The following is a 27,345-nucleotide window of genomic DNA, read 5'->3' on the forward strand; positions in this document are numbered from 1 at the left end:
CAGCCCAAATCATGAAGTGGTATGCCTTCTTCACTGGCTAAATAACCCTCGAGGTCTCTTCCAACCCTATCATTGCACTCAACTTGGGCCCAAAGAAGTGGATTTGGTGGCAAAATGTGGCTGTGAGCTTACAGGGTATGCAACCCCACCAGGATCTGCAGAGCTGTAGGCAGGTCAGTCCGTGAGCTATGCCCTAGCAAACAAACTCGATGCTTGCTAAGGGGGCTCCATCGGATGCTTCTTCATCCCATCGGGACAGAAACAAAGAATTTCCTGCTCGCGCTCTCTCCCAGGAGGCCTTCCAGCAACTGCCTAAGCTCCTGAGAAAAGATTCAGGGGTAGAGCAGGATCGGAAATGTCATTGCAGAAGAAGCCCCAGCATCTAGTGCCAATAGAAGTGGTCACGGGCCTGAATTACGATGTCCCTGAATCGTAGGGACATGCAACTTCTGGACCCCAACTTTGCAGCTGGATCCCTGCTCAGCTAGGGGCCAAAGCTGGAGCTGAACAGCTCCAAAATGTGGGGAAAATGCGGAGCTGTCGGGGCCACTTCAAGTCATAAGGAGAAGTGAAGGCCCAACCTAGTTAAACAGCCCTTCTGCCTTCCTCTCCCCTGCCCAGGGTATGGGCAGATGAATGCCCACAGGCAGGGTAAAATGCTCTGGCGTCTGCCAGGAGCCCTGCCTGCGCCGCAGACCAGCTCCCCGATGGCATCGATTCTCCCTACTCCTTAATTCTAGTTTTAGTTCATTCCAGATCATCAGTGGGTAATTATCCTGTTTGTGCTGCTCTGGGGGAAGCTGCTGCTCCCTAGTTTCCAGGCAGCAGCAAACAGTGGGGGTGTGATGGGAGGGGGGCAGAGCCACCTGGGTATAAATAGCAGCCGGATTGGTCTCATTAGCATCGCGCTTGGTTAACCCCTTCCAGTGCCACCCCACGGTCACGGTGTGCGGCCATGTGGGCAAGTCTCAGGGGGAGAGCATCAAATCGCCGCGCTTGGCTTGGGAAGGAGAGAGCAAGGCGGTGTGGTAGGAGGCGACCTATGTGTGGGGGAGGAAGGGGAGACAGAGGAAGAGAGCAAGGGGTTGGCTACACACTGCCCAGAGGCTCAGCTAGTTACCCCCCACACTTCTGCCTGAGCATGCAACCTGCACACCCTGGCTTGGAAAACCACGCCTCTCCCACGCAGCCCACACGCCCCCTGCAAATTCACGCCCTGGGCAAAGCTGGCGCCCAGGACATGAAACAAGAGGATGAAGCCAGTCTCTCCTGGGTAAAGCCTCCACGGTTCAGGGTGCCAGGGCCAATGCCACACTTCTTGCTCATGCCCCTGGCAGTAACTGCTTTGCCTTGAGGGCTTCTGTGGCCTGTTGCAGACCAGACACCTGCCGCACTCTTGTACAGAGCCTCGACTGTGATTGCTTCTTGTTTCGCTGTTGTTGGGGACTGCAAGCCATTCGGACTGAAAGCAGATAATCCTGTCGCCGTGCAGAGAAATGCATAATGTGCTCCCCCCGACTTGCCCCGGGGAACTGCTGTCTCTCTAGCTGGCTCCGTCTCCCTCCCGTCCAGCCCCACAGAGCCTGGCAGAGCTTTTCATGCTGCATCGCATGGGAGACTCCGGGGTGGTAAAAAATAATCGTTAAGGGCTGAACTGCCAGGGAAATCAGGACTGGCTTTCTAACAGGCACTACCTTCCCCTCCCTCCTTCTTTGCACCCCTGGGTGACAGTATCCCCAAACCATGACTGCTTTTCCTTTGCCTTGGAGCACCATTGCAGTCACTATGGGGATGGTGGGGGTGCAAGGAAGGGGAGATGCTTCTGCTGTCATGGTAACAGCTTGGTCCAGCGCGGTCTGTGACTCCAGCTGATGCAGAGAAGACTTGACACTGCTGTGCAGGCATTTGCCCAAGACAGATTGAAGCTGACAGGCTCTTTATGATCTGAAACATTTACAAAGCCGGAGCTGTGGCTGTGTGCCGGTGCCTGAGAGCAGTGGGGGGAAGAGCGGGCCAAGGTGGGAGTCAGCTGCAGGCGCAGCCGAGACCCCGGCGCTGGCAGAGGCCGGGTTTGCCTACGGCCCTGACTTCCTGCCCCCCTGCCCCAGCTCCCCGCACCGAGGCGGCATTGCAAGACAACGTGGCTTTTAGGGAGGCGCTGGGGAGAGGGGCCACTCGGGCCGAGCTCAGGGCTCTCCAGGCACTTGTACACGGTACGCGCTATTTAGATGCATGTCACAAAACAGAGCCAAAAATCTGCATGTGACTTGATTTCATGGCTTCAACACAGCAGTCCTCCATTAAGAGAGAAACCCAGGGAGCAGCCCAAAATCCCACACGATGACTCCTGTTCCCAACAGTCTCGGCATCCAGGCTGCTGCAGGTGCATCGCTGGGGCGGAGCATCTCTGGCTGCTATTAGAGCATGTCTTTTCCTGCAAAAGCCCCCTCCCAGTTTACAACCCATCTGGGGCAACACCCCTGTGCCCCTTGCGATGTTCCCTGCCCGGCTGCGGCCGGCGACGGGAGGGCCAGGACCAGTTCGGGCTCCGAGAGAACAAGGGAGGCGACAGAATGAATCAGCTCTCTGGGCTCGGGTTTGGGTTTTTTCCTCTCCCTTCTCCTCCTGGCCTATTTTCGTCTTCCTCGGAGGCTCAGGAGTTTTCCTGGAACAGCTTTTCCGAAGGAGGCGACCGTCATGTGGACCGTCGGCGGGAAAGCCCCCCCCCTTCTTGCGCTCCCCTCCTCCGCAGCCTCAGCTCCCGCGCTGGTCAGAGATGGGGCCTCTCTGCGGAGAGCCCGGGGGAAAGCAGCACCTGGGGAGTGGGAGGTGCGGGGGGCTAAAAATGGAAGTGCTTCCCACTGGATGGGGTCCCTCCCCTTGCTTCGGCTGCTGCTGAGGTGGAGCGCGGCCAAGAGAGACGTGGATGGCCAGGTCCAACATACCAGGCCGCAGGCTGCCGGTGCCGTCTGCATTGGTTTCAATGGCTCCTAGGCCTTGAGAAGCCACCAAGTCAACTGCTCATCCCCTGAGCAATTAGGTTTGTGCTGATTAATATTAATTGCTGGCACATTTGTGGGGATTAAGACTCCTGGGACTTTGTCCTCCTCTCCCGAAGGAGGGTTTTGCCTTTCCAACAGCACTGGCTTCGGTGCAGCGGTGTGAGCAGGGGAGTTAGGTTCCCATGCCCCGTGCCGCTTTAAATGTGGATGAGGAGGGGGGCGAAGAGCCAGACAGCCTTGTCCGGCTGGATAAGAAGTGACACACGCACATGCACACGCACACAAACACACACCCACGGAGACAGGCGGTGAGCCCTTACCGATGTTAGGGTGCTTCAGAAGACGGCAGATGCGAGCCTCCCGCTCCAGCTTCTGGTGATCTGAAAGAAGGGAGTGCACAAGTCAGGCAGCCCCGCGCCAGCTCCAGGCAAACCCTGCTCTGCTTTCTCTGTCTTCCCCGGCAGCTGGACCAGCCACAGGCAGCCCCCCCAAAGCTCAGCAGTGCTCGGGAGCTGTTTCATTCAAGAGCTGAGGATCTGGGCTCTTGGGACATGGCCGAAACCCTCCAGCCTAGCACTGACAGGCAGAAGGGAACATTTCAGCCCAAACATTTACAGCCGGGCAAAATGACAAGCCATGGAAAGCGTGGTCCACCCACCAAGCTAAAGGCCTCTATTTCAGTTATCACTTGGAATAAGCTTTTCCACTTGTACTTCAGCTAGAGAGGAGGCACAGCCTCCTGGGTTGCTATAATCATAAAACACACAGCTTTCCAACTAAATACAGCCTTCCCGCTGGACGCGGTCCATCCTCTCGCTGGTTTGGAGGGCCCATGCAGCCTGTCGCTCCATGTTTGTGAGCGAGGCACTTGGGTTCGACATCGTTCTTTATTTTATTTCAGTGTTTTCAAAGACGACGACAAACGTGGGCCTCGACGCGGCGAGGTCTGAACGCTTTTTAAACAGGTTTGTCTTTTGCATGACGGTTCAAGCGACGAAATACAAAATTCGATCAGAATAATAATAGTAATAAAAAAAATCTGATTTCTTTTGTTGCTTTCAGGCATCCGTTTTATCACCCTGAGGCCAGGCAACGTCGGGTCTCGAAGGCACTGCCAGCTCAGGGCTTCTCCTTTCTCGCAGCCTCTCTGCCTTAGTTTGACTTTGTCCTTTCCCTTCTCCGCTGCCTTTCCCACTTGCTTTTTCTCCTCCCATCAGACTGCCTGCTCCGTTTTTATTTTCAGCGCTTCTCTCGAAAAAAACCAACACAACCCCGGTGAGGTCAGTGCTGAAACGGGGAAAGCGAGATGCGCGGCATTAAGCAGCTGGCGTTCTCCACTCCCTGGCTGATTGTGTATTTAGAGGTGATTATAAGCCCGAGGACGGCAGTCTCACGCTGTACCCGAGGTGCCATAACATCAGGCACTTAGCAGGCTCCGGCAGAACATTTATTGCCGCGCTTATGAGCCCAGCCCAGCTCTGGCTCCCCTATCGCCCTGCCTTATCTTTCAGTCCCCACTGCCAACGTGCGCACGCCGATGCAGACTGCAACTCATTTTCCCCTTGTGTCCTTTTGCCCCCAGAAGAGCTCTGTAGAAACAGCCTTGGAGAGCATGAGATGGGGAGTACAGCCCACTCCTTCCCCGGCCCCACGGGTTTGTGCACTTGCAAACAGGCTCCTGCATATAACTTCTCATCCCCAATTTTCCTCCCCCTTCCAAGACCGCGAGGGGCAGGGACCAGAACGGTCACTGGACACAAGCACGCCTGCCTTGCGGAGGTCCATGAAATCCAGCGCAGGGACCAGACCCGGTATTTACAACAGGTTGAACCAAACCCCCAGCTGGAAAACACCGCAAAGCTCTGGGATCCTGTGTATGAGGATATGAGTATATTGTGACCTGTGTATGAGCTATCATCCTACCCCGTCCACCGGGCGAGCTTCGCCAGGCGGAAGGAAGTGCAGCAATTTGGCTTCATGGGAGCCAGCTTGATAACGGAGCTGGAAAGCATTTTGTTCTGGGGCACAGTGCAGCGATTTTGGAAAATCATGTTGTGTTGTTGTTCCACCGCATTAAAGTGCCTTCTCAGTCCCTGGAACAGCCTTCCTGGGAAGAGCCACATTCCCACGGCAACGATTTGCCGATGTATTTTCATGATATCAGGAATGAAGCCGCCAGAAAAAACAGGGTATTGCTCGAGCTGTGCACGTCCCAGCTCCGGCTATTGCTACAGCCCAGCTTGGCTCACAGCCTGGAGCAGCCGGTCTCGCCCTTTCTTTAGGCTCGACGCCCGCCTCGTTCGACTTAGGGCCCCCCATGGAAAACGCCAGCTCTTAGCTTTTACTCATTTTTTGACTACAGAAAAATACGAGAGCAATACTGCTGCAAAGAACTGGGGCCACGGCAGGGCAGAGCCGGTTTGATGCTGCGGGTTCCTATGCGAAATCTCCGGGTTTATCTTGTGAACTGCGTTGGTACGTCTCATTACCAGTGCTACCAGTGTGTGGGCATAGCAAGCTCCTTCAGCACCCCAGGCAGAGGTGAGGGTGATTATACTGCCTGGCGGAGAGCGGGGGGATGCGGGGAAGCAGGGGGGGAGTGGAGTCTTACCTGCCCGGCTCTATTCACTCCAGCGGCAAGGCTGTAGCAGCAAGGACCTGAGCAGGCGCTACTGGGGAGACACCCGGGGTCTGCTCCCCCCTCTTCTCCCCAGGTGCAGGGCCTTCGTGGTGGTGGTGGAGGGGGCGGGGAGGTCATTCCACCCCTCTCCCCCTAGATCCACTGGCAGGATCTAGGCCAGCTCCTATGGCCAGTTTTGCCTAGGCTGGTTTTAAAACCCCACATTGATGCAGGCACTGCAGTGCAGACCGGCTCTTGCAGTCACTGCTGTGCTCCGGCATTCAGCTGCCTCGACCTTGGCTGAGTTAATCCGCGACAGCCCTCTCCCCGATGCCTCCGCTGCTCCCTGAGGATGTGGTACCCAGGCAGCAGCAAGCAGTGTGGTTACTCAGGGCACGCTCTCATGTGCGGAGGGGGTGGCGTGCCAGCCGGTAGAGGGTCGGACAGAATGACAGCAGCCCCAGACGGAGATGCCCGGCGTGGGGCTGTATTGCACACGTGGCTCAGAGCCCCGTGGCACCTCCCAGTGGTCCTTTGTGGCAGCAGAGCCACAGAGCTGCCCTGAGAAGGCCGTTTCCCCCACCAAGGACAACAGATGTGACTGGGTCATCTGTTGATCCATCTGACCAACGGCATTATCCAGGCCACAGAATTTCATCCAGCTGCAGCTTGAGGACCCTTGTCCTCGTCCTCTTCCATTCATGCTGGCATCTCCCTTAGCAGGCCCCATTCCTGGGGACCACCCGGGACACGTCCCAGGGAAGGGCGCAGCAGAGCTCCGGGGAGTGGGACAGGGGGACACCCACGCAGAAGCAGCCATGCCCACCCAGGGGAAGGGATCAGGAGGCCTGAACTTGCGCAGCCCTGGGGTCTCCCCATCACCTGCCTTTCTCCTTGCTTGTTTCCTGAGGAAGAGGAGAGCGAATCGAAGCTGAACCACTCGGATTCAGACAGCACAAGGCCTCCTTGGGGCATCTGAGCATAGAGCAGCTTCCTCCCCACCAGCTACGTGGCTCGAGCCCCTGGTACTGCACATGCCCTGCAAGGCAGAGGCTGCCCAAAGGCTGGTCTCAGGTTTGGACATCAGGGTGCTGACCAGGAATTACAGCCAGACCAGGGGCTTGGTCGATGGATCGCTGGCTGGAGAGGGAGGAGGCCGGACCTGCCCGAGAGGTCTCTGAGATGGGCACGCTTTCTCCTCCACCTCTCGGATGCAGCTCAGTGCTTTGTGTTCCCGCACCCAGGCTGGGCCCTGGCAGAGAGGAGAGCAAGTGGGAGCCATTTCCTGGACTCCCCCCTCCCCATCCTCCAGCATCTGAAGGGCGTCCATCACTGAGCTGTCGCTCCAAACCCGCCCCCGGCCGCCCCCGCGTCTCCTGCTCCACTAATGCGATTTCGCAGGTTCCTCCTGCCCAGTCCTGCCACGCAGCCGGAGCCGAGGAACAAATGCCTCCCTCCCTCCCTCCCCGCCCAGCCTTGCCTTCTGCTGGGCCCTGCGCTTGCACCGCCACAACCTGTCGCCGCCGGCGGGACGGCACAGCCACCGCCAGCCCTCGGTAGCACAGTGGGGGACGGCCGGGAGGGAGCCAGTGCTTCATACGGTGCAAAGTGAGGGGTGCTTGTGCAATGGGAAACGGACCCCGGCTTATCAGAGGGGATGGAGGCAGGTCATCACGGGAGAGCACGGGTATGGAGGACCCATCACTTCCCCAGGACCAAGGCAATGGGGATGGCATCGCCAGGCTGCGACTTCCAGGGGCTATACAGCTGAGCTCTGCTTGACACAGCTCCCTATGGGTTCAAGGCCACAAGGAACCATGCAGGCCTACAGATCGCTGTGAACAGAGCAACACGCAAGTCCTTTCCCCTTGTCTGTGCAATTGCTTCCGGGGGGAATAGGTCCTCCTTCTCCATCAACCTGCCACTGCAAGTGTCTGCAGAGACACGAGCTGTTAGGAGAATGCCCCAACACGCGAGCAATAACCGTTGTCTATGCGCCCTGAATTATTTAGCGCCATGACGCAAGGTGCAGGATGGAGCAATGGCTGCACCTGCTGCAATGAGCAGCCCGTAGCCACTACGTGCCATGGGGAGGGGATTTGTTATTTGCCTTCTGAGCAATTGCTGCTCTTTGGGATCTCAAGCTTCCAGGGAAGCAGGAGTCAAAGCTCAGGGTTCAGCCCTATTTGCTGTTTGGGTAACTTCTTGCAGAGACAAGGATTCACTGCGGTGCTTTGGGGTGTTGAGAAGAACCCCTGGTTTCAACCCACGGCCATCAGCATTAAGGTAGAGTCCCTATTTGAGCTAAAGGAGAGGCTTTCAGCAGCTGGAGTCCATAGTTAACGTATCCTGCAGAGCCAACCAGCCACTAAAGTGGGAACAAAGGACTTCTGCTCTCGTGGGACAGCTGGTCCATGGTCCATGCAGTGGACAGGATACCTGCGTGGTGCTGTTGGGAAGTGGGATGCGGGTCCCCCTGCCCCAGATGATCTGGCGCTCAGCCCATGCGCTGGAGTCATGATGTGAATTCCCAAGCAGACCACCGTACCGGGGTTAGCGTTTCCATATCAGGACGATTCAAATTCTTGGTCACTGATTTTGGGGAGATCAGGGCAGACTTGGCATTGATATCAATATATTGCTCACATCCCAGTGGGAAAAATGAGAAGGGGATATTGTTCCCAAATTCCTGCCAGCTGCAGCGTCCAGTGCCCCAGTCCTGTGGCCCCTGGCATTCGCGGGGCAGGCAGGATGTAGCAGGTTGTTGGGTTTTTAGCAAGAGTTTTGGCCTGTCCACTCGCTGGAAGACTGAGATCTGTTTACACACGTGCTAATCGTCTGCTCCCCTGCCGGAGAAGGAGGGGTAGCCCCAGGGTGGCTCAGCTTGCATCAGTCTGGATGCAGATCTGTTGTGGGCTGGGAACCGCTGGAGATGAGCTGTGCCCTGCTTCTTCCTGAGAACAACCTCTCTGCAGGGACAAGGCTTTGGCAGTCAGGACCCTTGCTCCAGACAGGAGCTAGGGCTCGGCTTTTCAGAAGCACTTATGTGGAAAGGGTACAAGTCCCGTTAACTGCAACGTGAGCCCCTAAATCCCTTGGGCAGGTAAGAAATCCTAGCTGAAGATAGAGATGTGTGCAAAGGTGGGAGAGAAAGGGAGCCGTATTCTTGGTATGAGCTTTGGGCTAAGTTTGATCATCCACCCGTGAATAAGCAACAGGTCTCTGTCTCTTCCTGAGGCCTTTGTCGTCCCTGACACGGATGCGCTTTGCACCCCTGGGTGCGTCAGGATGAGAACAGCAGGAGCTTCCAGCTGCACTGTAGATGGGTTTGTCTGGGATGGTTTGGACAGGGCTGATCCTGCCTCAGGCAGGGGGTTGGACTAGAGGTGATGTCTCCAAGTCCCTTCCAGTCCGACTTCTCTATGACTTGATGATAAAGAGGCAAGAAAAGCAAGTCATTTGCCTTTCTCGTGCCTCAGCTCTTACTGCTCCACGGGCTTATCTGCTTCCCCGGGATGCTTATTCCAAGATGCCTGCAGATGCTTGAAATGCTTGCAAGATGCTTGCTTGAGATGCTTGCACGGGAGGGCTAAACAGGCTACCTGTAGCACGCGCAGGCCAACAACCTGCTACATCCTGCCTGCCCCGGCGCCCCTCCAGCTACATGTGCCGAACGCAGGTGCCCCTTTTCCTGCACACACATACAGGCACCCACGCCTGTGCAGCAGCCGTGCCGCTCCGTCTTTGCTTCCTCCCACACAGGCCTGGCACATAACCCCCCTGGAGCATGGCAGAGAGTGGGCTGACTTCCTATCCTATTGTGTGCAGGTTCTCAGCCCCTCCCCGGCTCTGCGGTACGTGCCACCTCCCAGCGCTGCGTTAAACAACGTGACGAGCTTGGCCTTGGTTAGGAAGTCTGGTTCCAGAGCACCCCGAGCGCCTTGGAGCGGGGCCTGGACGAGCTCAGAAGCGGAGAGAGGTTAAGCCTCGTTAAGCACAGCGTGGGGCTGTTCGGCAGGATCTGTGGGGCTGAGGGAGGGCAGGAAGGCTGGGAGACATGGCAGGAGCAGGGAAGATGCCTAGCCGGCGATTTCCATTACCTGGAGTCATCCAGCTGGGCTTCGGCTGCTGGTTTTGCGGGTCGCTCCTACCCAGGGGGCTCTGAGCAGCCTCCCGGGGTGCAGACCGAGGCCAGGCTGCATCGCCGGAGGAGCCTCCCCTGCTGCCCTCAAGAAGCCGTGCAAACGGTGGTCCCGCAGCTCCCACCCTGGGGATGCTGGGGAGACCGCTGCCTTCAGGGCTTTGATTATCTGCCTCCTGGGCGGGACGCCGGGCAGGGCTTTGCAGGAGAGCTTTGCCAACTCTCCTCGCCCGCTCAGGTGCCTTCCCTCCCCGTCCCTGGGTTGCCACTGTCACAGGATGCCGTCTCATGGCCCCTTGCTCAGCCAGGACCCTCTGGCTCTCCCATGGTTAGAAACCAAGCTCCTTGGTAGCAGGCCGAGATCTCTGTCCCAGTGCTGGCAAAACAGCAGCCTTCCCAGGACTCGGTTGCATCCACTGCTGCCAGAACCTGGGGATCTGATCCAGAGCAGGAGGCTTCCCTAGGGAGGGGAGATGGAGGATGCTGGGCTCGTGCGGGAGCAACAGATGAATGCAAGCCTGGGAAGAGGATGAAGAGGGAGCATGGGAAGAAACCAAACAGAAATAGCATTGCTCAATCTGGTCTTTCTGGAAGCTCAGAAATCTGCCACGTGTCGCCTCGTTGGGCTCGTCGGCGGTCAAGTTGGATGTGCACGGAGAAGCTAAGTGCCAAGCTGGTGACCGTGGCCCCGCCATGCGGCATGCACCAGCCACTTCTGCCCGAGCACAGCTTATTCCCCCAGGAATCGCTGGGAAGCGGGTAAGATGACCGGCTCATCGGGACTGGCTTTAGGGCTCAAATGGAAAAGGCACTGGGCGAGTTGAGCCTCATCTCTGCCACGTCTGTGCCACCCGCCCCATGAACAGTGCAACGTGGCTGGTGGGTCAAGGAAAGACCCAGCACAAGGGAGGAGGTGTGCGAGGGGCACTGGCAGAACGGGGGCTGTGCCCGTAGACAACGCTGTGCTGCGGAGACGGGGCGAGCCAGGCAGCTCCAGTGAAAAGTGGGGGCGCCTGGAGGAGCCGGGGGGTTCAAGACCACATGATGAGGAGGGGCTGGGGAAGAGGAGCCGTGCGTGTGCTGCCACGGGTCAGACTGAGGCGCACAGGCAGAGCTGTGTGGGAAGCTTGCAAAAGGCTGTTCTATTTTAGGGCTTGAAAGGAGTTTGTTGTTTGTTTTTTTACTTTGGGAGCGACGAATAATTGCGTCTGAGAAGCAAACACAGCGCTTTGCCCATTTCCAGGCACCTCGCCGCGCACGGCACCCCGCAATGACCGGGGCGGCCGCAACGGCGACTTCTCGGAGGAGGAACCAGCGGCAGCAGGGTGAGGCGTCGGGCTCCTTCCCTTCCCGGGATCGCCCTCGGGCCAAGCCGTGCACAGACCAGCCAGGCAGTGAAATGAAGAGCCAGGCTCCTTTTCTGCGCGAGCCGATGCAGAAGCACGAAGAGACGGGACTAGCCTTCAGTGCCCAGGCTGCGGATGAATGTGGCTGACAGCTTTGCCAGGCCCCGCTGCCAGTCACCCAGGAAGAATCCACCTGGGTTCAGATTTGATATAGCAATATATTTAAAAAAAAAAAAATGGATGGGAGACTCCTCCCTAGCTCGCTCCTGTGGCCGTACAGCTGAGGGCAAGCAAATCTCGGGGGCATCCAACCCCCGCTCCTCCGGGTCTGGGCCTGCACATAGGATGCCCGCCAAGGGATTTGGAAGTATCTGAAGTATCTGGGGTGGAGGATACTTGCTGGTCGTAGGGCCACCTAAGGCTTTTGAGCGATTCAGAAGGTTCGGAACTGATCTCACTAAACTGACCTGGTACATGAAACATTTTTCCAAAATACACTTGATCAGCGCAGGACCTGATCTCCGCACCCCTGGGCTGGGATCCCTGCACAGCACCGGGGCCGCGGTGCCCACCCCGGGGTGTCTGGGCAGAAGGCAGAGACCCGGCTCAGCGCTGCTCCCAGTAACTCAGGTTGTAGCATCCATGGCAGTGAGGCACAGCTGAGTGCATAACAGCTGCTGTGTTTGCCTACACACTGACTGCACTTACTCATGGCTTTATAAAGTGCTTTGGCACTTTGAGTAAGAACCGCATTACATAAAGCCCAATTCCATTTTATTTACAGCGGGTGGAGCGTTACCCAGTTATAAAACACAATGCATGGCTCCCGCTTGTGCACAGCTCTCGGCAATCAATCTTCCTTGGCTGTAGGGCTTTTGACACCCTGCTCCGCCGCTATCAACTCTCCCTTTGCAAGGCGCAGCCTGGGACACAGACAACTGCACGTCCACCTGGGCTCCCAGAGGAGACGCTCGCACAAGGAGCACGGCTGGCGTAACTCCCCGGAGCCGCAGGTAACGGATCAAGCCTCCAGCTTTCGAGAACGCTGAGATGGAAAGCACGGGCCTACCCCGGCGGGAATGGCAATGAAAACACAGCCAACTTGCGTGCACAGATGCTGCATGATTTATACGGTGCCAAAGGGGACGCGTGCTGATCTCCGTGTATACATTAAAGCAAGTCCCTGCCCCGAGGACCATAGCATTTAATTTATGCAGGTAACGTGAGTAAAGGAAACCCGAGAGAGGGGATGAGAATATGGAGGACTTCCTCATCCAGTGCCCAGGGGCTGCAGCGTTGTGAGTGATGGTGTCGGGTTAACCTGGCAGGGGCTTATTTTGCATGGACTCTGCTGTATTTGAGGCAGGGATGAGCACGCGGGAGCAGAGGTTACGGGCTGGAGGTCAGGGAGAGGAAAGCAGGTAGGGGAAGGGTGTGCAGGGTGGGCTCGTGGATGGGTGGAGGTAGGTGTGGAGGAAGGCTGGAGGGAACGGGATGAGGCTGGGAGCGTGGAGGAGCGAGCAAAGGGGCAGAGTAGGGAATGGGAGGAGAGCGGTGGAGGCGCAGGCAGGGGAAGGGCGGGATGCAGGAGGCGGTAGCCAGCCCCCAGGTGCGTTGGGGAGACGGCTCTGCGGCGGGCCAGCGAGGCCTGGAGGCGAGCCGGGGCCACCGGCTGAAGCTTGCACCAGGGTGGCGGGGGCGACAGACCCGAGGCTCGACCCGTTCTCCCCCCCCTCGCCGGCCTCGGGACACTTCTGGTTTAGGAGCTGCTCCCACTCAGCGTGGGCCACCGAAAAGGGCTTGGGCTGCCCTTGAAGAAATCCAGGCTCCTGTGTCAGGCAGCCCGCAACTGGATTTAGTCATCCAGGAGCGGGGCTGTCGGTGTCCGGCCACCTCTCGAAGGAGCCCCCCCCCCGGCTTGCGGCTGCCGAGTCCGACCTCTCCTCCACCATGGGGATGCTGCACCCTCCAAAGCAGGCAAAGCCCCCAGCCGCAGACGAGGGAGCCCTTAATGAAGGGCTGAGTCTGAGTCCAAATTACCACAGCACATCTGCCGTGGTTCAAACCGTGGTATAAACCAGCAATGTCGGGCCTGAGAGCCGGGATGCAGCTGCTGGGAAAGAGCCGGCTCTCTAGCTTGGCTCTGGGTATCTCGGGGCAAGGGCGAGCGAAATATGAGGCTGACGCGGGTCAGGTAGCAGCTGGGGACAGGCCCGGTGGGGCAATGTTGAACCTGGGGCGACGCTTGCTCGCGGCCGGCCTGCGCGCCATGGACAAGGAGCTCGGTGCGGGCTGCCACGGACTCATTGGTTGCTCTGGCTGGGGAGAAAAATGGATCCTACATCCTGCTTGACAGTTTTGGGTCTCGGAGACCCCGGTCAACCCCGGCGCAGGCGAGAACAGCTCTGATCAATTATGCAGCCGCCCTTCACGCCACGTGCATTGCCGTGTGCGCGGCCACGGGAGCCCAGGCACGGGGGCCACGTGGGACCAGCAGCTGCGACCGGGCGCGCTGAACTGTCATTCCCAACGCTGCTCTCCTCGTGCCAGGCGCCGCGGCTGCTGACTGGGCCCCTCTGAGGACAGCGCTGGGGAAGAGGACGCAGGGCCCACGTGGCAGAGCAAAGCGGGCGACGTTTCTGCAGCTGGAAGGGGGGGTTCCCGGGGGCAGCAGGGCGGGAGAGGAGGGGGCATTTCTGCAATGAAGAGTTTAGTCTCTCCTGCTATTCCCTCTTTCGTTTGTCACAGGTTGGCCTGTGCTTCCTTTCCCCAGGAGAGCGTTTCGCTTGCAAACGCGCTCGGGGCAGCTGCGGGCGCTGCGGGCGACGGAGCAAAGTGTGGGCAGGGCCCCGGGGAAAAGCAGGAGCAGCTCTGCTTGCAGGCTCCAGTCAGCACCTCCTTCCCCCTCCAGCTTCCCTGCAGCAACCCCAGCCCCCACAGCCGTGGACAGGGGCTAGCAGAGACGGCGCTGAGAAGGGAGGTTGGAAGCAAGGGCTGCTTGTTTCTCTTCTGTTTGCCCCCGCGCCGTTCTTCCCCTGCTGCTAGGGCTTCACGCTCATGGCTACCCCGCAGCTAACATCCCCGCTACTCTCCTCTCCCGGCCCCTGCGACGTTTCCCCTTGCACTGGACATTCCTCCAGCCTTGAGAGCCTGCATGCGTGCATCAGACAGCACCTGAGAGCAACAGGCATAGGAAAGCCCCACAAGATGCAGAGAGGGGTTTGGACAGCGAGAAAAACCCCTGGAAGTGCTGTGAGCAAGGCTCAGAGCTGGGGGGAAACAGGAGTCGGAGACCTAGGAGTCAGAAACAGGTAACGCAAGGGAGATCGGGGGGAGGGGAAAACCCCAGCCTGGGATAAAAGCCCCACTGAACTGAACTCGAGGGGCCTGGACACAGCGCTTGTTTGTGCTGTTGCAGCCTGACGTGTAAAAAAGCAGGAGGCACAAGACATAACCCCCCAGCCTGGTGTGCACACAACATAAGCTACTAGATTTCAGTGCAGAATTGCCCTGATGGGAACGAGCAGCAAACATTCATCGATGCAGGTGACACTGGGGTAGCGGCCCCATGCCCACAATGGTCCCAGGCCACCCATTTGTTCAGTGCAAACAAGCTAATGCCTGGTGGTGAGTCTGACTGTGGCAGCTAGCCGAGAGCAACCAGCTGTCTGCCCACTTTGGGTCCCGGTATCATTTATGTTGGCAGGACTCCAACATTTGCCTGCACTTCAGGGTCTCCAAAATTGCCACCCCATAGGCCCCGGAGCAGGGTTGAGTCGCTGCAAGTCCTTGGGAGTTGAGGATACGCAGAACCACCCAGCAGAGGCTCTGGGGGCTGTTTCAGGGCACATGTGTCATGCAGATAGAAGTTAGGCTAGAGGAGATGGGATTTTTGGGTGTCCAACATGCCACCCACCCTCCCTGCTCGATGACCCCCCCCTCACCCAAATGCAGCCTGTGTCTCCCCCACCTCCCAATATAAAATCCACCACTCTGCTGTTCATGCCAACCAGCCCGATCCATTATGCATGGAGATCACCTCCCCCACGGCCCTCAGCAGGACTCAGGCAGGTGATATGACAGGTGAAATATTATACTGTATTGCCCTGGAGCAAGCACCAGGGACACGAGAAGCACGGCGGTGGAGCCGAGGCACTCCACTGCACCTACCTCTGGCAGACAGCTTCTTGGTGTTTATGATCTTGGCTGCATACTCCTGTCCCGACAGCACCTTCACACATCTTCGGACAATTGAGAAAGCACCTCTGGGGAAGACAAGAGCCCAGAAAGAAAGCGTGAGGGTTGCAAGGTGCCCGCAGCAAGGAGTTACCAGCCTGGGCCCCGGGTGTGATCTTGGTTCGAACGGGGTGGGGGTTGTCAAGGGTGGTGAGCTGGACCACGACGGTCCAAAAAGCACCAGAGGGCATCGCGGGACCGTTTTGAAAGTGCGCCCGTGGTACAGAGAAGCAAGAAGGGACCGTTCGGTATCAGAGAAGTTCAAAATCCATCCTCCCCTTTTCAGCCCAGCACATTCGCTCTCCTCTCCTGAGCGGGCAGGTCTTTGACTGAGCCGCCGTCTGTCTTTCCAAACCTCTCTCACTCCACAAGGCCATATTCACCAACAGCTTTTGCTTATGAAGGGGTAACAGAAATGAACTGTACTGTTCCCACAAAACCCTCCGGCTTGACATCCACGTCCTTTTTTTAACTGGGCGTCGTACTGAGCGATTACAGCAACAACACAGGGAAGGTGGGCGCGCACACCACATCCAACACAGGGATGACCTCTGTCGCAAACACTGCTGCTCCAGGGCCCCGTGCCACGGGGGACCGGGGACAAGTCAGGCTATTGCACGAGGGTGGGTGCACGGCTGCGTCTTGGGGTCAGTCAGTGAACGAGTGTTTCTTAGCCACTCGCGTGCATCTCGGGGTCTCGTGCATGGATCCACCTTTGGCATCGTGCTAACATATAAGGGTATGTCTCAGGATCCATGTGCGAGGCTGAGGATGGCCTGGGTGTCTCCGGGTGAGACCCTGTACGATTAAATGCATGTGCATGTGTTCCTTGGGGCTGAGCATGAGGAAAGCAACAGAGAGAAGTAGAGCTGGGGTTTTCTAGGTCTGTTGCATGCACTGGAAAACTGAAAACAGCCTCTCAACCCTGAGCTGTCAGAAGCACCTCGCTGTCGAAGCAAGAGCTAGCATTCCCCGGGACTGCCCAGCCCCGGGTCGCTGCTGGCCGCGGTCCCTTACGGCAGCCCGGTTACAAGGGCCTGCCTCAGCAGAGACCAGCTGATGTTTTCCACCGCCCCCCCAAATCTGAGCCTGGGTTTCAGGCTCGGAGGGCAAGGCACCTTTCCCAGCATCGCACACACACATGCACAACCACAAACACACCCTTCAAACACCCGTGCACATGCGTGCACACAGACACCACTCAACCAGACAGGTGTGCACCCATACACGCACGCAATCAAACACTCCCCTAACCCTCCACGTCCACACGTGTCACCTCCACACCGCCACATGCATGCACATAACCATAGGGACACCCCACGACCCGTACACGTGTGCACACCCCATCCATGCGCCCCTGCGCTCAGACGCGCGCACACGCACACAACAGCCCTGCTGTGTAGGAGCAAAAGCTCTTTGTAGCGTTCTGCCAAACCCATTCAAATCAGTAAAATAATAACTATCAAAAGCAATTCCACCTCCAGCCCCGCCTCCCCGCTCCCCACAAACAAGCTGGAAAGCCATGAAAGAGGAACGGGGCCGCGGGCTCCCTGACAAGGCCTGGGGAATAAAGGATTTTCCCGGTGGGGGCGGGAGGCGGTGGGCAATTTGGGTTTGAATAGGAATCCGCAGCCGAACAGGCGAGCGGCAGGGTGTGAGGGATGGGAGCGCGGGGCATGCTGGATCCCGGCGGAGAGGCAAGCCCACACGCCCCGAGCCCCCGGGGAGAGCGCTGCTTGGGCCGCATGGCAGCTGCAGGCAGGGCTGGGGAGAAGCTGCTTCTCCGGAGGGCTTGCAAGGCTTCAAGAGCTATGGGGATCTCTCCCTGCCCCTCCGGCTCGTGGGGTCTCTTCTGGCCCCAGAGACACCAGGCCAGGAGCTTGCATTGCAAAGGGGCAGGGGCAGGGGGTGCATCCTTGGAGTGGGTGGTGCAGGGCAGGGGCAATGCCTTTGGGGTGGCCCCCCAGGCTCTGCGGGTGGGCGTAAAGGAGGGAGGTTTGGGAACAGCTCCGTGAAGCCGTTTCGACTCAGTGCGCATCTACCTCACCTACACCGGTCTAGCTCCATTGCATCTACCTGACTGCACAGGGCTCCTAATTTGAGGCCTGTCTTGATTTTTTATCCCTGGGGGCAGGCAATGCCCTCAACTCCCACAGCCGTGCGCAGGCCCTGGGGCCCAGAGCCCACCGTGGGGTAACCTGTGCCCTGAGACCGACAGGAGCCACCCTGTTCCTATCCTGAACTCGGGGAGGCTGGTAAAGGGCCCCTATACCGCAGGTGTCTGACTCAATAAGGAAATCTTCCATTTATGTCGACCTAAGCAAGAGAAAACCCTGTGTCGAGACCCTAACTCACTGCAGCGGGGGAGTTTCACCACCGCGCTCGTCCCCGTTTGGTGTCTCAGCTCTTCCCTAACAGCCCCCAAGCAGAGCCGGGGACGGTGTCTGAACCGGCCGCGGGGGGCAACAAGCGGCACCGCCCAGGAAACGTCAGCCTCGGTGCGGCTCGAGAACGTGACACGAGTCCTGCGGGTCTCAGCTCAGGGTCTGCCATGTGGCACAGAGTCGCTCTGCGCGGGCGAAGCTGGGACGAGTTGGAGCTGGGGGGTCATCGAGCCCGGTGCCCGCCCGCGACCTGTATCGGGTCAGACCCCCGCGGCAGGCAGAGGCAGGGCAACCTGCTCCCGCTGCCCTTTACCCGGGTCGCCAGCCAAAGGGCTTCAGCACGGCTGCAGATCCCTCCCCGGATGATCGTGCCTGATATATGTCCAAGCCCCTTTGAACCTTGCTGAATGCTTCACGCCAACAACTGCCTGTGGCACTGAGCTTGGCTGCCCGACCCTACAATATCTGACACCATGGGTTATGGTTTTGGGGGATTTTATCTTGTTTCCTGCCTTCTACTTCCATCAGCTGCCCCTTTATCTAGGTGTTACAAAGCAGGGAGGAGAGAATTTCCCAAGCAACCTGCCCAAGGTAGACCTTTGCCTCGCCCCTTCTTATTCGGCTTCTTTCTGCCATACGCTAGCCTGGCTGCGGGTCAGCTCACAGGATCCCTATGCCTCACTCCTCCCTTTGAGACGGGGCGACCAGCACTGCATAGGATGCTCCAGGTGAGGCCTCCCCACTGCTTTACACAAATGCCTTATAAAATCCTCTGCATCGTTCGCCAGCCTGCGACCTCTGCGCTCGAGCCTGCTTCCTGTTTGGATCACAGCTATGGTGAGCGGTGCTGGCTCCATCCAGCTGCCTCCAGACGCCGTTCTGGAGTCAGCGCGGTTCGCTTTGACACACGGGATGGGATGGACTGGGAGACCGGGGGGGCCGCGGATCGGTCGGGAGCCCGGGGCCGGAGGTGCCTCGGCAAAGGGATGCAGAAGGAGAGCCAGGGCTGTTGCTCAGCAGGCAGGAGCGGTGCGGAAAGGCAGCATGGAGGTGTGTGGGAGAGCCTTGCATATGGCCGACCCTCATCCCAGCGAACGTGTGTGGGTGAGCGCTTCTCCCGAGCGCTTGTACATGCCGCACCGGGAGCGCGAGCTGTGTGGGCTTGGGCGGGGGGAGCAGGAGGGGCTCCATTTGCTTTTTGGCAGGGGGAAGGGAGGCACGATCCTGTGCCCTGCCTGACGGCCACACACCTGACCACCCCACTGAGCACCCCCCCACACCAGGTCTGCCTCCAGGACCTGCTTTAACTGGGGCTTGTGCCTCACCCCTGCCCAAACCGCTCTGGTTGCTGTGCGGGGGTGCAGGCCGAGGGGAGCTTTGGGATGCATCCTCCAAGCGCGATCAGAGGGAGCTCTCTGGGCAACCTCTACATGGTCTTCTCCTGCCTCCTGCAGCGTGTGCATGTGTGTCTGTGTGCAAAAGGGGCGGCGGGGGGGCTAGGTGCATGTCGCCCAGCGTTACACAGGCCAGTGCACTAGCGCTGCCGCTCGATGAGGCAGAGTCTGAGCCGGAAACCACCAGTTAAACCCGAGAGCTACATCCAGATCGCTGCTTTGCACCTGTTGCTGACACCAGCAATGGTGGGTCTCCTTAGTGTAGCCCAGGCTGCGGGACCTGGGGGTTGCTGTGAGGAGCGCTCTCCGGGTGTGTGGTCAGGGGAATCGGGTGGGGACAGCTGCAATGTGCACACATGGGGGACGCAGGGGGTAACCCCAGCAGCTCGGTGTGCACGCTGCAGGGACCGCGCAGCATCTGCGGCCAAGGCAGCACGCTCTGCTCCCGGCGGCAGTTGTTTGAGCCCATGCAGTGGCTGCGACGCCCCCAGCCCTGGTGAAGCCTGGTGCTCGCCCGCGTCTCCTGAGGGCTGGCGGGAGGGCAGCTGCCAGCTGCATAATGCTCCAGGTTTATCCTGCCCAAGGAGGCCCTTCCCTCCTCTTCAGCTTCCCAGACAGGAGACCCCAGCCCCCTGCTTTGGAGGCGTCTCCACCTGCCTGGCCCCGCACCACCAGGGAGCCCTTCTGAGCGTGCGCGGCCCCCTGCGTAGGAAGAGCCCCCGCCCTAGGCCACCCCCGGGTCCTTCCCCCTCTGCGACCACGGCCCTCCCTGCATGCCCCTCTGCAGAGCTGCTGCGGGGAGGCGCAGCCGGAGCGAGGCCTGCCAGGGCACTGCGGCGTCGATAAAAGCGCTGTCCCCGGTGGGCCTGCTCCCACGGGCCACGGGAAAAGGCCACGGCGCCGTGCCAGCCCTGTCAGCGGCAGGACCCCGGCGCTTCTGACACGGGGACATTGTGCATCTCCTCGCTTCACACCTTCCCTGCCAGCACCAGGCGGAGAGGCTGCCTCCTCCCCCTCTTCCACACCTCCTCCTCCTCCGAGGCATTTTAAGGCTCGCTCTCCTTTCTAGAAAGAAGAGTGTGGGCTGGGGTTTTTTTGTTCCCTCTTCTTCTTCTTCTTTCTTTTTTTTTTTTTTTTTAAATGAAGTCTTCTCTCCCTGCCGATCCGGGCGCGCAGGGGCTGATTATACAGTGCCGCATGATTATTTCCTCCCGGCCCTCCTCAACCTGCCGTGGGGGCGGTTTCAAAGGGGAGCTCGGAGCCAGAACGAGGCGTTCCTTTGTTCGCCTCCCGCCGGTTGCCTCCGGCTTCGAGGAGTCTCTCCCATCACCTCCCCAGCCACCGGCCCCTTTCTCCGCCGCTCTGCCCCTCCGCCGCTCGCTGGCCTGCCTGGCACGCGGAGCAGATGGACTCCGGGAGCCCTGTGGTGACCGCCAGAAGGGAAGACACGAGTCAATGGGCCACGGCCAACTTGGAAACGGGCTCGTCCGAGAAGAGCTGCCTCACTGCCCTCGCTGCCGGTGGGCAGCTGGGAAGGAAGATGGAGCCCGGGCTGGTTTCCTCCTCGCCCTGGCATGCTTTGAAGGGGTGGCTCCAGAAGCAATGCCCCGAGCACCCTGCCTCCCACCTGCCCAAGCCTCAGAGCCCGTTGCTCCAGCCTTGCCCCGAGCAGGGCCCAGCTGCACCCGCAATGGCAGAGCGAAGGGGCAAGAGTCGGACCAGCCGGGACCCACCATCCTTCCTGTCGGTGGTGACGGCGCTTTCGGGGAAGACCAGAAGCCCCCATAACTCACGGGACCACGTGCAGTGCTATATCGGAGTGGGGAAACCTCCTTCGCCCACAGCCCCATCCCCTACAGCCGGGCCGGGCTGTGCCCACTCCTAGCTGCGATGGGCTGGGCAGTGGGTGGCTGAGCAGACCCTACCTCCACAGAGCGAATTGCTGTCTCTGGGTCATTTGCCTTTGCAATGGGTTCATGGCACTGACGTGACACTGATGGCCAGATCTTGTTTCCCTGGGAATCGCTGCATCCCATTGCAGGAGACCGGGACTGGGCACTGCTCCCCCCAGAGCCCTGCCATCGCTGCTGGAGGAAAAAGCACGTGAAGTTCCTCTTCCTCCCTACCCCGGAGCACTCCCCATCCCAGGCAGGATCAGATCTGAACCCTGTTTTTCTGGGGGCATAGGCAGGAGCAACCGCTGGACCCTCTTTCCCGAAGGAAACGAGGATGCCCCGAGCTGCATTTTCACACCATGTTGAAAGGAGAAGTTGCAATCCCAGGGGTTTTTTTTTCCAGGCATTGATGGGCTCCAAAACAATGTGATGGGGAAGCACCAGCTGATTTTGCTCCCCAAATCAAACCATCTGGTTTGCTGTACTGTCCCCGAGTCCACGTGACGTGCCCTCTTCCGATGGCAGACCCCACGGAGGTAACGTTTCAGGAGCTCCCTGGCCCAGTTATACCCCCCCAGGATGCTTTGGGCCGTGGGTAGTCAGTGCTACATTATGGGAGACGCGGTGCTCCAGGGAGATCAGCCCACGGGAGAGAAAAGGGACCCAAACCACAAGTCCCAGGAGCGAACACCCAGATGGGGAGGCCCTGTTTCACATGGGTCGAACTGAGGCCAAAGGAAAGCTGTTATTCCGATCTCTAGGAGAAAAATTCAGGCCAATTGCAAGTCTCCCATTGAAAATTTTGATTTTGTTGAAGCTGCATCTGATGCAGAGAAATGCTTCCTGTGGAAAACCCCCAACCGGCCCAGCCCAGAAGGTCACGGAAACCCCCAGGGAGTGGACCTAAGTGATACGGGGCAATTCCCTCTCCTCCAGCTCAGAGACAACGCTTAGGAGGTGCTTTGGGATAAGCCAGGAACGGAGAACGCAGAGCCGGGCTCTGCCTCTCTGGAGGTGTCTCGGCCGTGGGGTGGGCAGCGCTGAGGTGGAAACCTCCCTCTGCGCAGCCGGCCGGAGCAGACCTCCTTCGCAGACGGGGCTTGGCTCGAGCCCTGTGGGCTGGGGAGCTTGGAGGAGCGGAGCGGACCCAAGCTCCTCTCTGCAGCCTGCAAACGCTGCTTGTTTATTTTTGGCTTTGGAAAAGCACATCCATCCGCCTTGCCTCCGGTCGAAGGAAGCTCCGCACAAAGCTGCCGCCCGGGCCGGCTGGCTCGGGCTAGGACCCCCGTGAGCTGAAGATGGAGGCTCGAGGTGTCAATGAGCCCCCTGCCCGACCCGTGAGGGCAGGCACTTGCCAGGCCTCCGGTCTGCCCTGTGCCATCTGCTACCGGCAGCCGAGTGTCCCAGCCCGTCACACCTCTTTCCCCCCACTCGTGCCCCGACAGCCCCCTCTGCCCGGCTGAGACCCCCCACTCCCTGGCTGCCACGTGCCCTGCCCGTTCTCATCTCCTCCGGCCAAAGCAGTGGCGCTGGGGAGCACTTCCCCCAGCTCCCCTCCCTCCCGCACCTCGACACCACGCAGCGGCGGGTGAGAGCACAGCCGGGAGAAGAAACCTCTGGAAAAACACAGGTCCAGAGCAACACCTTGCAGAGAGCTGATAGGAGAAGCACCCCCTCCCCGCTGCAACACCCTCATTACTGCCACCGATTGCAGGGCCCTGGTCACTGACTCATGGCTCCACTTGGGCTTTATGCTCCCACGAGTGACGCAGTCACCGGCGCTGCTGCAAGCACCCGCAAGGTGCGGAGCGCCCCGACAGGCACGGACCTGGGCGCTGCGCGGGGCAAACCCACGCGGACTTCCACGGGGCGCGCGCCTGTTTCTGACCCGGCTGGGCTTCTCCTGCCACCTAGCCACTTTCAGTCCAGGGGAAAGCAACCTCTCTCCTCTTGATCGCTCCATCCTTGCTCCCTCTTTTTCCTCCGGGTTTCTATACCCACACGCCTACGCGCCACCAGCACTGTATCCACACCCACTTGTGTGCACACACGCTTAGGAAGGCACCGACACGGCTGTGCATGGAAGGAGCGACGGATGCGCTGGAGCAAGCGTGTCCACCACTGCGCATTCAGGACTCGCGCTTGCACACGCAGGTGTGCTCCAAATGCAACAGATGGGCAGTGCACATACATGTGTGCCCCGATGCCTATAATTGCATGCTGAAAATCTGCACACAAATGTAACCCATGTCAACAGCACTCACACCCACACATTCAAAGAGGTGCACTCCTTTGGACACAGGCTTAGAGGGATGCCCACGCATGCAAACTGTGCACACGCATGCACCTCTGCATACAGACACACGGTTTCATCCTGCCAGGCACTCGGGGGCCTGATTTCCCACGGGAGCTGGTGTTCTGGACCCTGCAGGAATGCCCAGCACCCTACAGGGTCAGCCCTCCAACGCACGCCCGTTCAAACGGATGCCCACCAAAACACCCTGACAGGGGCTTGCACACATGAGTACGCACTCATACCTAGACACCACACGAAAAGGCAGGCAGCCCGAGACATGCACATGCCAAGAAGCATGCCAAACCAGCCCAGCCCTCCGCATACATGGCAGTGGCGTGAATCGCCACGGCCAGATTCGCTTCCCACTTCCACGCTCCGGTTCCCATCCCGCGGATCCAGAGCAGAGCTGGCTTGCGGAGATGCGTCTCACAACTCCGGGCTATGTGGGGCTAGGCAGGGGTGTGTTGCAACCCACAGGTCTCCAAACCCCAGATGCCCCAGAGCAAACCGTGGCGGGCAGCGCCAGCGCGGTGACACCTAACCCGGAGCATTTCACTGAATACAACTTCATGCAGCCTGAGCAAGTCCCCGAGTGGCTGCCGAGGTCCCAGCCTTCCTCTTCTCCCCCCCGGGAGCTGGGCAAGTTTTGCAAGAGCATCCCTGGAGCCCCGGTGGGGTTGGATTTCTCCAGCCAGGGTCCCTTGGCGGGTCCCCCGTCCCCACGGCACGAGCCCTCGGCTGCTCGAGCAGCTCGTCACCTCGCCCAGACACATCCCTCCATGGCCGCCTGACCGAAGTGGAGGGCAGGGGAGCCAGATTTTATCCGCCACTGCATTCACTCATGGAGAACAAAGCCGGGCTGGGGGGCTGCTTCTCTGCGCAGTTTGCATCAGCGCATCGGGATTTGCCCTCAACCCACGGCTTGCCCTTCCCTCCAGCCCTGGGGCCAGTCTGTCGGGTGGCTGCCCCCCCACAACACCCCGGCGGCAAGCCGCCCTGGCTGTGGGCAATGCAGTGCTGCGACCAAGCCCCGTCTCCAACTTACTTGCCCAGTTCTTCGAAGAGCTGGTATTCCTCGGTGAACCGGGTGCAGGTGATGGTCGCCATCCTGGAGGCTGGGGCTCCCTCACCGGCCTGGAGTTTCGTGCGAGTGCCGCTCCTCTCGCGCGCCCGGTCTCTTTTTGCTCCCGGTGCTCTCTCCTCTCCGAGGTAAATAAGGGAATAGGTTTGATTGACAAGCCTGGAGATAATGATGAGGGCAATTTGTCTTCTCAGCCTCACAAGCCTTCGTCAGCATCCAGGTCCCCATGGCAACTACCTCTGGAACGCCCTGTTTCTGTTGCCCGGGCAACTGCTTCCCAAACACCTGCTTTTGCTGCCACTTGCAGCTCTTCAACGCCCTGGCCCCGTGGTCGCGGAAACTGCACCCCAGCTGGGGACGGACAGGACGCTTTTGGGGGCGAAAAGGTGGATTTTTTAAAAGAAAACAACCCCTCCAATGTCAATATTCAAGCAAATTAAACTATGCAGCAAAGAATTAACTGGGGCAAAAAGGTTACCATAGAAACTGCAGTCTCCATGTTGCAGGATGGGTCCCTGGAAAGACAGGATGCTGTTGCCCGGGCAACGGCATCCTGCTCTCCAGAAAGACAGGTATTGCTGAGTTGCCCGGGCAACCAGCATACTTCCACAGTTTCCTGCGAGAGGGTGTCTCCTGCAGCCAGGACGAGGAGGCTTGGGGGCCCGGGGAGGGTCCTGCAAGCACCGCGGGCATGCACCGGGGAGCAAAGCGGTGAACTGCCAAGGGCTGGAAGCAAATGTGGGTCACGCAAAGCCAATGAGATGGTTGCCGTTCTCCGGGGGGAGGGTCCCCGCACTGTCCCGGAAGAAAGCAACCGAGCTGTATTCCCGGGGGAAAAGCTGGCCCAGATTTCACTGCGGTTTTGCCCTCCCAGGGGTTTTCTCTTGCTGTTCCTTGTTGGCTCGGTTTGCATTCAGGGAGAGCTGCATCTTGCCCGCCGTGGGCTACAGCCCCTCGATGCAGAGGGGAAGGGGCCAGAGGAGAGGTTTGGCCCAGCATAGCTCAGAGCCACGAGCCGGGGCACCCCTGCACCATGCTGCTGGCTGGGTATCGGAGGCCACCTCTCCTCTGGTGGGGAAGGTCGTCCTGTCTCACAGGCCGGCTGCAAAGGAGGAATAACCCCCCCGGAAACCCTGTGCTCTTGCCTCATTAGGATTTTCAGTGGCGTTTCAAGGCAGCCGAAACACCGGAGGAGGTCGAGAGGTGTTTGGAGGCGGGTGCTGCTCTGTTTTTATCTTTAAAATATCAGCCGTGGTGAGCGTGACCCTCCTGGATCGTGCCCTCTCGCCGGGCGTCCCACCCTTCACCCAGACCGGCTTTCCCCCAAGTGTTTCTCAAGCATTTGAGTTTAAAACAGGTGGTTTGGGGTGCTTTCCCCCCCTGGAGAATAAAGTATTTTTAAACCCCACAGCGAATCAATTCAGCCCCAAGCTGGCTCCATGGTCTGGCCTGCTCCACAGCGAAGCCACCCTGGGATCCTGCAACTTCACTTCACGGGTGGGGAAAGCGGGGAGCTGCGGCCCCCTGCAACGGACCCAGCTGTCCCTGCTACCGCGGCGTCTCGGGCCTCCCCCTCGCTGCCCCACACCTCCCATCCCAGCCCTGAGGCGGGGGGAGGCAGGCGGGAAGGATTGCACCCCTTGGCAGGTGGGGAGAGGACAGGGATCGAGCCGAGCAGAAGAAGAAGCCATCCTAAGACACAGGCACTCCTGGGGAGAAAGAACAGACGAGAGAGAAGGAAAGGAGGTGGAAGTGGAGGAGGACAGCGAGCGATTGAGCTCTAATGGCTTTCCAATTAACTGCGCTGCTACCACCCTCGTCAAATGTGCTCGGCTGCACCCCCCTTCCACCATGCGGCACAGCCTGCGCTCCGGCGGCCCCGACCCGGCTCCCATCAGAGAGGCCAAAGTTGCCGGAGCAGCCGGGCAGAGCGGGGTTTGAACCCAGACCCCGTCAGGAGATGGCAGGGCAGCCCCACGGGGTGGAAAGAGCAGCCCCCGGGCAGCGGGGCAGCCCATGGGGTTTGATCCCTCCCCGTGCACGTGTGTCCGTGACGGGCTTTCATCTCAGAGGTGACTAGCCAATGATGTTTGTTTAAATCATAAGAAATGAGGGTCGGGAGGTCATATCTAGTCCAGCCCCAACTGCATCGTCCCAGCCAAGGCTTTGTCTACCTGGGTCTTAAAAACCTCCAAGGATGGAGATCCCACCACCTCTCTGGGTCACCTGTCCCAGTACTTTACCAGCCTCCTCATGAGAAAGTTTTTCCTAATATCCAACCTCAACTTCCCTTGCTGCAGCTTGAGCCCATTGCTCCTTGTCCTGCCACCTGCCCCCGCTGAGACCAGCCCAGCTCCGTCCTCGTTGCAGCCCCCCTGCAGGGAAGTGAAGGCTACTATCAAATCCCACCTTGGTCTTCTCTTCTCCCAGGTCCCTCAGCCTCTCCTCATTAAGTCCCTGAACCATTTTAGTTGCCCTCCACTGGACTCTCTCCAACGTGTCCACATCCTTTCTGGAGTGGGAGGCCCAAAACGGGACACAGCGCTCCAGACGTGGCCTCCCCAGTGCTGAATACAGGGGGAGAATCACTGCCCTCGATCTGCTGGCACCGCTCCTGCCGATGCAGCCCCGGATGCCGGTCGCCTTCTTCCGAACTAGGGCACGCTGCCGGGCACTGTTCACCTGGTTGTCCACTGTAGCCCCCAGGCCCTTTTCTGCAGAGCTGCTACTTACGCCAGTTGGTGCCCAGCCTGGGGTGGTGACGATAAGGATTTGCAGGGGACAACGCACCTCCCTGCGCTGCCCTGGCACTCCAGGAGCACGGAGGGGTCCCAGCCGGAGGGTGCTGGCCACAAGGAGACCAGGGTCCTCGCTACCCTCCCAGCACCCTGGTCTCCTGGGTTGCAGCTGGAGGGCGGTGGGCTTCCTTGGTGGACCGCTTGATCATTGA

General features: G+C 59.3%; 1 protein-coding gene across 3 annotated transcripts in view; it reads right to left on the reverse strand.

Annotated features, from left to right (window-relative positions):
* The window catches only part of CAMK2A (calcium/calmodulin dependent protein kinase II alpha), a 54,885-nt gene extending 30,258 nt beyond the window's left edge, over positions 1-24,627 (reverse strand). Inside the window, exons 1-3 of one of the 3 annotated variants that reach the window (XM_019535225.1) lie at positions 24,360-24,627; positions 15,280-15,374; positions 3,323-3,382 (exon numbers count right to left, since the gene is read on the reverse strand). In XM_019535225.1, coding sequence (XP_019390770.1) covers positions 3,323-3,382; positions 15,280-15,374; positions 24,360-24,421 — 217 coding nt within the window. In that variant the 5' untranslated portion in view covers positions 24,422-24,627. The remainder of the gene's footprint in view (positions 1-3,322; positions 3,383-15,279; positions 15,375-24,359) is intronic. The other 2 variants (XM_019535226.1, XM_019535227.1) reach the window with 2 other exon arrangements.
* Positions 24,628-27,345: the final 2,718 nt, after the last annotated feature.

The sequence above is a fragment of the Crocodylus porosus genome, unplaced genomic scaffold (genome assembly GCF_001723895.1).
Source record: "Crocodylus porosus isolate Cpor-Errol unplaced genomic scaffold, CroPor_comp1, whole genome shotgun sequence".
In the NCBI taxonomy this organism is placed as follows: domain Eukaryota; kingdom Metazoa; phylum Chordata; order Crocodylia; family Crocodylidae; genus Crocodylus; species Crocodylus porosus.